Source organism: Agrilus planipennis, unplaced genomic scaffold, assembly GCF_000699045.2.
Source record: "Agrilus planipennis isolate EAB-ADULT unplaced genomic scaffold, Apla_2.0 scaffold120, whole genome shotgun sequence".
NCBI classification, from domain to species: domain Eukaryota; kingdom Metazoa; phylum Arthropoda; class Insecta; order Coleoptera; family Buprestidae; genus Agrilus; species Agrilus planipennis.
Window position 1 is genome coordinate 667,811 of NW_020438891.1, and position 13,593 is coordinate 681,403.

Below are 13,593 nucleotides of genomic sequence, written 5' to 3' on the forward strand. Positions count from 1 at the left end.
ATAATGTCTATGAAAAAAATGTTCTTTTATTCTTTTAGCTGATAATTTCATTAAAGTTGACTACATACTATAGCAAGTAGGTCAATTACTTGTGAATACAACTAAAACTTGCACAAATCAATAATTTCTACAGGGTGCTAACAAAAAAAAATACAAAACTAAATGGTAATGGTACATACAGAATATGGGTCATAAAATGTTACATAGTCTAGACATGTGGCTCTTTAAAGATAAAATAAAGAAATTTCTACTTATATTCCAACAAGACACGTTATGAAGCTACCTGTCCATAGACATGATAAATGATTGAAATATTAGTATGAAAGCTTTAAGTTGAAAGTAAAGCAAACCTGAATTATTTGCCATTACTATAAAGATCAGTAGAAATTTACAAGTAATACTTTTATCAAACAGACTACTTATTATTTTATTTATTGATTTATTAAAGTTTATGGGCTAAAATGACCCTTGTACACACAAAAACAGTATGTGGTCACACTGACTTCCTAGTCTGAAGATAAAAGAATCAAAATATAAATAAGTTTCTTTTATAACATTACTGTTATGTACACAAATTTACTTTTTCAAGTCTATTTTAAATAGCAATAACCCATGTGTTTATTTTTATCATTCTTTGTTTTATTTTTTGTAGTATCTCAAATCAAAGTTTTTGACGAATTTTTGTATGCTTTGGTTGATTTTATATACATTTTAAATTACACAGAACTTTTAATTTGTTCAGTATTTTAGATGCTTTATTTAAATTCAATGATTCAATTTGTGATAAAATAATGTAAATAAAAAATACATGTATTTGTGCTCTACTTTGGTGATTTTTTCTTCAATTGCTATGTTTGCTGAATTTTTATAAAGCAACTATTAATAAAGAAATGTTGCAAATTCAAAAGATTAATGCTTTTTTCTGGCCATTACTTAAATATACTCTTCTTTTAGCTCACCAATATTGGAATTCAATTGGCAAATATAACATTTACCAATTTAACAATGGAAAGTGATAAATTTATCTGTGTCCGAGAAAAAGTTGGGGAAACTTCTCAAGTCGTTATTGTCGATATGGCAGATCCAACCAATCCTATTCGACGTCCCATAACAGCAGAAAGTGCAATAATGAACCCTGCTTCTAAAGTTATTGCTTTAAAGGGCAAAACTGGAGTAGAAGGTATTGCCTTGTCAGTTTTAAAGGATTACATTTTTTAATTTTTTTTATTTTTTGTTTAGCCCAAAAATCACTTCAAATATTTAACATCGAAATGAAATCGAAAATGAAGGCTCACACAATGAATGAAGATGTTATATTTTGGAAATGGATTTCCTTAAATACATTGGCACTAGTTACAGAAACATCTGTGTATCATTGGTCTATGGAAGGTGATTCACAACCAGTGAAGATGTTTGATAGGTAATTACTACATATCTAAAAAAAACTACAGAAATATCTATTGATAAAGTCTTTAAATTCCCATGTACATTGCACACTATTTGGTGATGTGATTTTTAATCTTTACTAATTTTGTCACTTACTAGGAAGTATTCACATTAGGCATTAGTACTATTACATGTATATGTTTTTCAATCTTACATTAACTTTTTTTTTTGAAGGCATTCGTCGTTGAATGGCTGTCAAATAATCAACTATAGAACAGATCCAAAGCAAAATTGGCTCTTGTTGGTTGGCATCAGTGCACAGCAGAGTCGTGTTGTTGGAGCCATGCAGCTTTACTCAGTGGAAAGGAAGTGTTCACAACCTATTGAAGGACATGCTGCATCGTTTGCTACATTCAAGATGGAAGGAAATCCAAAACCATCAACATTGTTCTGCTTTGCAGTAAGGACTGTACAAGGAGGAAAATTACACATTATTGAAGTATGTGAATGATACTAATAATAGTCGAACCAATCCATGTTTGGACCATTAAAATTACAAACTTAAATATTATTTAGTAAAATAATCTGTTAAAATGTTGATGAAGTTGAATTTGAATTTGCTTTATCTATATTAAAATATGTTTGATGCATTTATTTTTCTGTTCACCTTGACTTTAAGCACATGTACTTAAAATATCAAACTGACGTTTTTGTTTAATGGTTTATAATTTCGTTACAGGTTGGTCAAAGTCCTCAAGGAAACCAGCCTTTTCCTAAAAAGACAGTTGATGTATTCTTCCCACCAGAAGCTCAAAACGATTTCCCAGTTGCGATGCAAGTGTCCACGAAATATGATGTTATCTACCTGATTACCAAATATGGTTACATTCATTTATATGATATCGAAACTGGGACATGTATCTATATGAATAGAATATCTAGCGACACCATCTTTGTTACGGCTCCCCATGAGACTACTGGTGGAATAATAGGTTTGTTTTTATTTCATTACATTCTTGAATAAAACAACGATCAAAAATGTATCTCCAATAACTTTTATACTCCAACATGATTATTCAGATCAATCTTGTAAATTTTGATTGCAATGTATTGATAACCATTATAATTACTGATGAATTACTAATTGCTCTACTCATCTTTCAAAATTTATCTAATTCCACCACTATTAGGCGTGTATGTTTTGGAACTTTGATTCGTTAATTGGAATTAATTAGGTTAATGTCTTCATAATTTATTATATTACTTTAGGTGTTAATCGAAGAGGTCAAGTATTGTCCGTAACAATCGACGAAGATAATTTAATAAAGTATGTGAATACAGTTTTGCACAATGCCGACCTAGCTTTAAGATTGGCTGTCAGAAACAATTTAGCTGGAGCTGAGGATCTGTTTGTTAGCAAGTTTCAGACGCTCTTTCAAAGTGGTCAATATGCAGAAGCAGCAAAAGTTGCTGCTAATGCTCCTAAAGGTATTTTTTCTTACCATATTTCTTAAATTACTATTCTATCATATCTTGTTTTTTGTAGGAATTCTACGAACTCCATCCACTATTCAAATGTTCCAACAGGTACCAACTCCAGCAGGCCAAAATAGTCCCTTACTTCAATATTTTGGAATTCTTTTAGATCAGGGTCAATTGAATATGTAAGTTTTTATTACTCTGAATATAAATATATAATTTTAATTTTTGCATACAATTTTTTTAGGTATGAATCTTTGGAATTGTGCAAACCTGTGCTACTGCAAGGTCGCAAACAGCTCTTAGAAAAGTGGTTAAAAGAAGAAAAATTGACGTGTTCTGAGGAACTTGGGGATTTGGTGAAACAGGCCGATCCAACCCTTGCACTCTCTGTTTATCTTAGAGCAAATGTTCCAGCAAAGGTAATGTTTTAAAATCACTAAGTGGTAAGATGCGCGTTTTTGTATTTTTTTCTGAAAATTCGTTATATTTTTTAGTACTTATCTAAAATTTACTGTTACTTGGATAGTAAAATTTCTATATGGCTTGCAGTTAGATGGAACAAAATTTAATAGTATTTATTTTATACACTTCAAACACTTCAGTACTTCACTAATATTCCTAAATATGTCATTTATTTAAAATGCTGCTTGAAAATTTTTAATGTCCTATTAGAAAGTTACAAAAATGGTGTATTGTATTGCAGTGTATTAACAGTCTATATGTCACTTTTAATACACTTTGTTAACATTACTTCATTTTAGAAAGATACGGTTGCTTAAATATTTTTCTTGCTTCGTAGGTGATCCAGTCTTTTGCCGAAACTGGTCAGTTTCAAAAAATCGTAATCTACGCGAAAAAAGTGTCCTACACTCCCGACTACATTTTTCTGTTGCGCCAAGTGATGCGTACCAACCCGGACCAGGGAGCAGCATTCGCTTCTATGCTTGTGGCCGACGAAGAACCACTTGCAGACATCAACCAGATTGTAGACATCTTCATGGAACAGAACCTCGTGCAACAGTGTACCGCGTTCTTACTTGATGCCCTCAAGCACAACAGACCAAACGAGGGTCACCTACAAACTCGTCTTCTCGAAATGAATCTGATGTCCGCTCCCCAAGTTGCAGACGCTATTTTAGGCAACAACATGTTCACTCATTACGATCGTGCACACATTGCGCAACTGTGTGAAAAGGCTGGCCTTTTACAGAGGGCATTAGAACACTATACCGACTTGTACGACATTAAAAGGGCAGTGGTACACACTCATTTGCTGTCAGCTGATTGGTTGGTCGGGTTCTTTGGCACGTTGAGTGTTGAAGACAGTTTAGAGTGTTTAAAGGCGATGCTTACGGCTAACATCAGACAGAACTTGCAGATTTGCGTACAAATTGCGACAAAATATCATGAACAGTTAACCACTAAAGCTCTCATTGATCTTTTTGAAGGATTTAAAAGTTATGAAGGTGAGCTCATCTTTTAATCCCTGATCTATAATCTAATAAACTAAATAATAAAAAGTAATGGGTTTTGTATAAGTTAATTTCTCTTCCAGGTTTATTCTATTTCTTGGGCTCAATCGTCAATTTTAGCCAAGACCCTGAGGTTCATTTTAAATACATCCAAGCTGCTTGCAAAACAGGTCAGATTAAAGAGGTGGAACGTATTTGCCGCGAGAGTAACTGTTACAACCCTGAAAGAGTCAAAAACTTCCTCAAAGAAGCCAAACTCACTGACCAATTACCTCTTATAATCGTGTGCGATCGATTCGATTTCGTCCATGATCTTGTTCTCTATCTCTATCGCAATTCGTTGCAAAAATATATTGAGATCTACGTTCAGAAAGTGAATCCAAGTCGATTACCGGTGGTGGTGGGAGGACTTTTGGACGTGGATTGTTCTGAAGACATCATAAAGAACTTAATTTTGGTCGTGCGTGGGCAATTTTCGACCGATGAGCTGGTCGAAGAAGTAGAAAAAAGGAATAGATTGAAACTTCTCCTACCTTGGTTGGAAAGTAGAGTACATGAAGGCTGCGTGGAACCAGCTACACACAATGCATTAGCAAAAATTTACATTGATTCGAACAATAATGCTGAAAGGTAAGAAATTTTTCGATATAATCACTGTTTATATCATTTAAATTGATTTAACATATTTTGAACTTTTTTACTTAAAAAAAAATTCTTATTGAAACTAGTTCTTCCCCCCCTATCACTCACTGTGAGCTCGAAACTGTTAGCACCATTGCTTGGAGTGGTCGAAACTCACTTTAATGGACAATTTGTTTAATCACTTTCTTTGTGTTAAAAATTGTTTGAAAATTTAAATTTATAGGAATTGTTTGTGAATAGGTATGCAACACATCGTACACTTGAGCATAAGAAATTACTGATACTACGTAATACTACTTTGGCCTGGCTGATAGTACTCATAATTTCTTTTCTTTATATTAATATGTGATTGCTATTCTTAATTAGATTTTTTATATTTTAATTGTCTTTCAATTATCGTGTTTATTTTCTGTTTTGTCAATTTATTGAAAATTTACTTATTTGTTCCTAATTTAGAAAAAAATAGTGTACTATCACTAACTAACGAATCATTTCAACATATCAGTAATGTTTTCTTCTTTTAGGTTTTTGCGCGAAAACCAATGGTACGATTCACGAGTAGTAGGACGTTATTGTGAAAAACGAGATCCGCATTTAGCTTGCGTGGCTTACGAAAGGGGCCAGTGCGATCGCGAATTAATCGCTGTGTGTAACGAAAACTCCCTCTTTAAATCGGAAGCCCGTTATTTGGTTAAAAGGCGGGATGCGGAATTATGGGTTGAAGTTTTAAACGAGAACAACCCCTACAGGAGACAACTAATCGATCAAGTCGTTCAAACGGCACTTAATGAGACCCAAGATCCTGAAGATATTTCTGTTACTGTCAAGGCATTCATGTCAGCTGATTTGCCTAATGAACTTATTGAACTATTGGAGAAGATTGTACTTGATAATTCAGTTTTCTCTGATCACAGGAATTTACAGAATCTACTTATTTTAACTGGTGAATTTTTTTTGTTTTCAAATTTTATCATACTTAAATGTTGTTTGCGAAGTAATTAATTACGAACTTTTAAAACCTACTAATGCATAAATGAGGAGGGAATAATTATGTTTTCTTGTTTTCTTTTATAGCTATCAAAGCGGATACAACCAGGGTTATGGACTACATCAACCGTTTGGACAACTACGACGCTCCCGATATTGCAAACATTGCCATCAACAACCACCTGTACGAAGAAGCGTTTGCAATTTTCAAGAAGTTCGATGTAAACACGTCTGCCATCCAAGTACTCATCGAGAACGTTAACAATTTAGATCGTGCATACGAATTTGCTGAACGTTGCAATGAACCCCCCGTTTGGAGTCAACTAGCCAAAGCTCAACTCAGCCAAGGACTCGTCAAAGAAGCCATCGATTCTTATATCAAAGCGGACGATCCAAGTGCATACATGAGCGTCGTTGAAACAGCTTCTAAGAACAATTCATGGGAAGATTTAGTTAGGTATGTTATTTTTTTTTTGTTTGTTTTATTTAAAACTAGTTCTTCCTCCTGCCCCCGACCAGTTTTATTTCACCACTATGACGTAGTGTCGGCCATCATTCTTTTTTAATTGTTGCAGTTGTCGGCCATTATTTTTTTTTCAATTGTTGTCGCATTGTCACTGATGTCGGCCATTATAGTTTTTTAATAGATGTATAGTAATCAATTATTGAAATTTAAAGGAATTGTTTGTAAATAGGTATGCGACACATCGTACACTTCAGCATAAGAAATTGCTGATACTAACTAATACTACTTTGCCCTGTGCTGACAGCACTCATTTTTTTTTATACGTAATATTCAAAAGTTAAAGCTTGTCCCAAGTCATTTCAATACCAAACAGATATAATTAATTTTAATTTCAACTTCTAGCAATAAATTTTATAAATGATATGTTTTGTGTATCGTTAATATTAACATTAACATATTTCTGTAGCAATGTATTCTTTTAGCATTACTTAATCTATTGGAGTCAGTCATGGTTTTATAAAAACTATAAAAAATAAAAATTTCAGCTATGCATATTTTTTGTCACATTTTATGGTTATTGACAATTGTTAAATGTCAAAATTAACCATGTGATTGTGTTTGTACTTCCTTCGGTAAATATTCGGTTTTTAATTTTTTTTTTACTTAACAGATATCTTCAAATGGCTCGCAAGAAGGCAAGGGAGAGTTATATAGAATCAGAACTGATTTATGCGTATGCCAAGACTGGTCGTTTAGCAGACCTAGAAGAGTTCATAAGTGGTCCCAATCATGCAGACATCCAAAAGATTGGAGATCGCTGTTTCGATGACAAAATGTATGATGCTGCTAAACTTTTGTATAACAACGTTTCAAACTTTGCAAGACTGGCTATCACTTTAGTACATCTCAAGGAATTCCAGGTACATAAACGTCTTTAACGTCTCTTGGGAACCATTCTTTTCTCTTTGTGCCTCTTAATTTCTTGTTATGGTGATTTGTTTTGTGTTAATAGGGAGCTGTAGATTCGGCGCGTAAGGCAAACAGCACTCGCACGTGGAAAGAAGTTTGTTTCGCATGCGTGGACGCCGAGGAGTTTCGACTTGCACAGATGTGCGGTATGCATATTGTAGTCCATGCCGACGAACTTCAAGACCTTATTAATTATTACCAGGACCGGGGTTATTTTGAAGAACTGATTGGACTTCTTGAAGCTGCTCTCGGTTTAGAGCGAGCGCACATGGGCATGTTTACTGAACTCGCCATTCTATACTCGAAGTACAAGCCCGCAAAAATGAGGGAACATCTGGAATTGTTTTGGTCCAGAGTTAACATTCCAAAGGTATTTAATAAAACTTACTTTAAAAAAAATATGGTTGTACAAGATATAAAAAAAGATGTTTTTATTTAAAAGAAATATGAAACATGGAATTTTAACTATCAATAGAAATTTCAAAAAAAAATATAAAAGATTAATATTATAAATTGTAGTTTTATGTGGTAATATTCATTATTTATTTGTAGGAATGTTTTTTAATTTCTAATTTTAAATTATTAGTTTCCTTTTCAATTGAGATTAATTTACTATTTAGAAAAAAATATGTTATCTATAAACGTGTGATTATTTATGATATTTTCCATTAGGTACTTAGAGCTGCCGAGCATGCACACTTGTGGGCAGAGTTGGTATTCTTATATGATAAATACGAAGAATACGATAACGCCGTTCTGGCAATGATGGCTCATCCAACGGAGGCGTGGCGAGAGGGCCATTTTAAAGATATCATAACCAAAGTAGCCAACATTGAACTTTACTACAAAGCTATACAATTTTATCTTGATTTTAAACCTCTGCTTTTAAACGACCTTCTTCTAGTTTTGGCTCCACGAATGGACCATACGAGGTAACATTAAAATAAAATGTTTTTTTATATTGTAAAATTAGCATTGCCTTGTAAATTTACTTCATTTACACATTTTGCATTTTAGGGCTGTAGCATTCTTTACGAAAACTGGCCACCTTCAACTAGTTAAATCTTATTTGCGTTCTGTACAAAGTTTAAATAACAAAGCTATAAATGAAGCTCTCAATTCATTGTTGATCGAAGAAGAAGATTATCAGGTAACTAATAAAAAATAATAATTTTAAATTACTAACAAATAGTTTGGTATTTTTTGTAAGTTTAGTATTAAGGGCTGCATACAGGGGTGCATTTGTGCACCTCTGCAGGTGCACGCATATGTAAAAGTAATTAATGAATTTATTTCTTTATCTTACAGGGTTTAAGGACGTCAATCGACGCTTTCGACAATTTCGACAATATCGGCCTGGCGCAGAGCTTGGAAAAACATGAACTTACAGAGTTCAGACGTATAGCTGCCTATTTATACAAAGGGAACAACCGGTGGAAGCAGAGTGTCGAACTGTGCAAAAAGGACAGATTATTTAGGGACGCAATGGAATACACAGCAGAATCGAAAAATCCTGAACTGGCTGAAGAACTTCTCGCCTGGTTCCTTGAGAGAGAAGCCTACGACTGTTTTGGAGCGTGTCTTTATCAGGTAATTAAAAATTAATTTTTATGTTTCAGGTTTTAAATGTGTAACTGCTTATTTAAATAAAACTGTATTATTTTAATTAATTATAATCTTATTTTTTTTAGTGTTACGATCTATTGAAACCTGACGTTATATTGGAACTAGCGTGGAGACACAAGATCATGGACTTTGCCATGCCGTATCTTATTCAAGTGACACGTGAAATGACCACAAAGATCGAAAAACTGGAACAAGCTGAAACCCAGAGGCAAACAGAATCAGCCGAAGAAACACACAAACCCATGATCATGCCCGAGCCGCAGCTAATGTTGACAGCTGGACCTGGAATGGGTAAGTCTTATGCACTCTATTTAAAATAAAAATTATTCCTTTTCCTATTTTTCTAAATACCAAATCATGGTCGGAAACGACGTACGTATGTTTTGTCATGTATACAAAAAGGATTTGACCACAATTAAAGTAAATCAGAAAATTTTAGTTGTGAATTGTTTAATATAAATAAATGCATACGATAGTACTTTTATAAATTATAATTCAGTTATTAAAAACTACTTATGATGAGTAAGTAGAGAAAAATATAAATGCTTTTAGTGCATTGAAAAGTTGTAACAAACTTCAAAAGAATTATTAAAAGATGCAACAAATGTCCCATTTCGTATAATTAATCTCATACATGCTTACATATGTATGTAAGTGCCATTTAAAATAAAAAATTGTATTAATACACCCAATCAAGATTACAGTACAATGTAACAAGTCCTTAGAGAAGATTTGTTAAACATATTCTTTTTATTTTCGATAGGTATTCCACCTCAACAATATGTTCCCCCCCAGGCGTATGCACCCCAAGCTGCTTATGCCCCCCAGATGCCGTACCAGGGTTACGGCATGTAGGAGTATACTGGCGTCTTCGAGACGTGCCGTCAAGCCTATAGCAAGTGGCAGTAAAAAAAAAAAAAATAAAATGAAACGGGCGAAATCCCGAATGAATTTGTGTTTTACAAACGCGCGTCTACTTTTGTTTTCGGTAAAGAAACCATCGTCTTATTCAATCAGCTAGTTATATTTGGTTGCAGATTTTTCTATATCAGCCATTCTAACGTTTACCACCACCCTATATACTGTCCATATTATGTTTTTCCATTCTTCCCCAATCTGATTTAGTAAGTTTTCTGTTCTTAAAAATAGGATGCGAGTATGGACATGTAATTAAACACTTTTTCTCTCTTCCCGCTTTTGGGTCAGTTATTGTATCGTCCGTATTTAAGTAAGTCTTAAGTCCTTTCCCCGTCATTTTTATAGTCCATTTGCAACATACTTGATTTTAATGTAAGTATGTTAGTCAATTTCCTTTTAATCCAGTTGAATATCGCTTCTTTATACACATTGTTCCTTTTTTTTTTTCGTTCGTTTTCAAACTATAACACATGCTGTTTTTGGATGTGTTCATCGATTTGTCGTATTATCACGAGACCTTTAGGAAATTAAATATTAAAAATACCCTCGTATCCAAAATCATACAACACTAATAAATAACAATATAATTGATGATTAACTGTATATGTACTTTAGCTGCTATTTTTGACGCTGCTAATATCACCACTACTATTCCTGATTGAAATCCGTTAACATTAAGTAGAAGTCCTGCATATTTTTTTAAAATTTACATATATATAAGTGTATATAAATACATATACACTACCTGAGATATATAATAATTATTATTGTAATTAATTACTGTCATACCTAATTATATGGAAATTTATTAACTATTTTTCGTCCATTTTTCCCTCGTAAAAAGGAAAAACTGCTATTAATAATATTTGAACGTGATTTATATTCTTTTTCTTATTATTTTTAATATGTACGTATATTTATTATTCTTTTAGTTATTATATTTTTGCTGCACCATTATTGCTACTACCACTACTGTTATTGTCATTGTTTGTCTGATTCTCTTTAACAGGTGGGTGTTTCGTTGCACTGTAAATAAATAGTAATATAAATATGATAAATATTAGTCTGTCAAAAGCAAGATGTACATAAAAGGGTGGCCTCTTTAAATGACTCGAGCGTCCCAGGGTGACTAAAAATTTTTCTTTTTGGATTTCGAAAAGTTTATCTCTTGAGTTTCAGTAATTACTCCTGTTTGTACTATTTGAATTATTACGGAATAATAATTCCTTTCCATTTTTATACGTTGGTTTTCAAGTACAAATTGGCAGAATGGAATTAATTTTCTTTTTAGTGAACACTAATAATAATTAATTTAATGCTCGTCTGTTCTGCGTATCATTCCCATCATATAACACAAAACTAATCCTTATATAAAAAAATTTATTGGAAGGGCGATTAATTAAATCCCGGTGTGTAGTTTTTTTGTTTTATTTTCTTTTGAGAAGTTGTAAAGCGCCTGTAACTTTAGACCCGTACTTGTTTAGATATTATTATTATTATTATAATTATTAATAATAAATCGATTGTTGCCTGGTTATATGTATGTTGCATTAGCAACGTGTTTTGTAACGTTGCAAATGCTGTTCGTTTAGTTATAATGAAACATTATTATATTAAAACCAAGGAAATAAAGGACTATTAATTGAGATTTACATTGTTGTATATTTTACGTTATTTACTGCAGGAGGAGACGTTTTGTTGTTTTGATTAAATTAACTAGAAGGGAGCTTCCCCTGGGTCATTTGGAACACATTTTTTTAGAAGTTCACCGTTGATACACTAAACATACTCAGGAAAGTTTCCATATACACAATATCTTAATTGATCATTCAGCTTTTACTAATTTGAAATACAGTGTATGCAAGCTTGCATTTGATGCTTTTGCACTAACATTAATTTAAAATTTTGTAGGTATTATGTTTGCTTGAATAGTTCGAGCTAACACTTTATTCACTCTATCCCTAAGATAATCCTTTTAGGCTCATTCTTTGCTTGTTTGAAACACCTACACATCATATCTTGCAAACATAAATAAGATAAGAAGGCGATTGTCATTGCTTTTTGTTTATTATAATGCAAACAAAAATAATTGTGTCTGACTTGAAACTGCCGTAATTTCTGTTTAACGTGAGTTTTTTAAGACTTATTAAGCATTTCAAAAAAATACATTAAAAAAGTAAGTCATTTTGTAAAATTCAGTTTAATATTTGCTTATCTTTTTTCTTTTTAGAACGTTTGAAGTTTATATGGATACTCATTATTAAATATAGGATAATGATAAAGTAGTGCAAATGATTTTTCATATTTCTTATACTAATAATGCAGTACTCGCTGATCTTTCTCATAAAACAAGTTTTATTATTGCAGTAACAGTATTTTAAATTTTATTCATTTTATACACAATTACAAGTCTGGAAGTGTACTATTTTTAATTTTCTTTGCACTTCTTTCACTTGGTTTTGTAATTAACGAATTTCCCATAAATGATATTCTTCCAACATCAAGGGAAATTTCAAATATACAAGGAGCTTTCAAGATTACTGAAAATAAAGCAATATTACAGATATTAGTCACCATTATTTTTATTACTTACTCTTTAATTTATTGCTTGGTGTAACAATTTGGAATGTAGCCTTAGTTTCTAAAACAATTGTTCCACTGAGATCAACCAAACTAGGAACATTTGATCTGATAACTTTTATTTCAGCTCCCACAAACTCAGATTTCATTAATGATGAACTAAATATTGTCCAATGAGGATCTGTATAATTTGGAAGTTTTTCATTGTACCCCAATACTTCTTTTATGTATTGTTTCCATAAATTTCGTAATGGCTCCAATTGTTTGTAGTCCCAGTCTTCTTTGGGCAATCGTAGTAGATTTAATTCTTTTCTTTCTTTCCTAGTCAAATAGCTTTTCTTTTTCCTAATAGGTTTATTCTTTTTGTGTGTAGTCTTATCAAGCATAAAATACCATTTTATGTCAGAGCCAAGATTCTTCTTATCTTGAGTGGGCAGTACATTATTTAAGTAAGTAGTGACTATTTCTTGTGCAGCCTTCGGGTCACGATTAGGATTAGGGGATGATGAAGAAGGCAACGGGGTGATCAGTATTTCTAAAAGTTGATTGATCATTGTTCTTATATGTGCTTATTAATGTTAAAATATACCTGATACTTTCATAGGTGTTTTCACCATCATTTGTAGCAGAAATTAGCTTTACATTGATGTGGAATTAATACGTAAACAATAGACGCGATTATTTTTATTTATAAATAATGGACATAACCTGTATTTTTATTATTCTTTTTCCTCTTCCCCAAGTGGCCTATGAGACTTTAACCTCTCTTAGCCAGCTGAATACTTATGTATTATACAGGGTAATAGGAAAGATATTGGATTAATAATTTGCAACCATTTGGTTGTTTATTAATAGTTTTGAGTGTTATTTTAAATTTTATAAAGTATATTTTCTAATTTTTATTTTACAGGATTGCTACAAAACTACTTTTTCCCATTTAACTAACGTGTACTTTATTATCATTTGTTCTGTCTATGCAATTTATTTTTATATATTTATTTGCATGACCTTTATATTATATTTCCAAAAAAAGTTACAGAAGTACCTATATAATTTTATTTTACA

The 13,593-nt window shown here is 32.3% G+C and overlaps 2 protein-coding genes across 2 annotated transcripts; one reads left to right on the forward strand and one right to left on the reverse strand.

Moving 5' to 3' along the window:
* The first annotated feature begins 926 nt into the window (after window positions 1-926).
* LOC108737951 (clathrin heavy chain) lies at window positions 927-11,600 on the forward strand. Its single transcript, XM_018471149.2, has 18 exons — window positions 927-1,180; window positions 1,240-1,420; window positions 1,621-1,885; window positions 2,126-2,378; window positions 2,656-2,874; window positions 2,933-3,050; window positions 3,113-3,287; window positions 3,668-4,334; window positions 4,424-4,970; window positions 5,507-5,925; window positions 6,057-6,426; window positions 7,106-7,355; window positions 7,448-7,774; window positions 8,077-8,336; window positions 8,422-8,554; window positions 8,713-8,994; window positions 9,096-9,321; window positions 9,794-11,600. Exons 1-18 carry the CDS (start codon window positions 1,006-1,008, stop codon window positions 9,883-9,885), a joined length of 4,959 nt encoding a protein of 1,652 aa, XP_018326651.1. The 5' UTR covers window positions 927-1,005; the 3' UTR covers window positions 9,886-11,600.
* A 685-nt stretch (window positions 11,601-12,285) lies between these two features.
* LOC108737930 (ribonuclease P protein subunit p29) lies at window positions 12,286-13,433 on the reverse strand. The gene is made up of 3 exons (XM_018471118.2): window positions 13,118-13,433; window positions 12,542-13,063; window positions 12,286-12,488 (listed from the first exon to the last, which is right to left on the reverse strand). The coding sequence occupies exons 1-3, from the start codon at window positions 13,146-13,148 to the stop codon at window positions 12,352-12,354; spliced, it is 690 nt and encodes a 229-aa protein (XP_018326620.1). The 5' UTR covers window positions 13,149-13,433; the 3' UTR covers window positions 12,286-12,351.
* Between the last annotated feature and the right edge of the window lie 160 nt (window positions 13,434-13,593).

What these genes read in the sequence shown, in the direction of transcription:
- LOC108737951 (XM_018471149.2), top strand. Translation starts at nt 1,006, where the DNA reads ATGGAAAGTGATAAATTTATCTGTGTCCGAGAAAAAGTTGGGGAAACT. An exon ending in GATCAGGGTCAATTGAATAT is followed by an intron (nt 3,051 to 3,112) that starts GTAAGTTTTTAT and finishes CAATTTTTTTAG; the next exon opens with GTATGAATCTTTGGAATTGT. An exon ending in GAATCTACTTATTTTAACTG is followed by an intron (nt 5,926 to 6,056) that starts GTGAATTTTTTT and finishes TTTCTTTTATAG; the next exon opens with CTATCAAAGCGGATACAACC.
- LOC108737930 (XM_018471118.2), bottom strand. Translation starts at nt 13,148, where the DNA reads ATGATGGTGAAAACACCTATGAAAGTATCAG. An exon ending in AACACCTATGAAAGTATCAG is followed by an intron (nt 13,064 to 13,117) that starts GTATATTTTAAC and finishes ATCAACTTTTAG; the next exon opens with AAATACTGATCACCCCGTTG. An exon ending in ACCAAGCAATAAATTAAAGA is followed by an intron (nt 12,489 to 12,541) that starts GTAAGTAATAAA and finishes CTTTATTTTCAG; the next exon opens with TAATCTTGAAAGCTCCTTGT.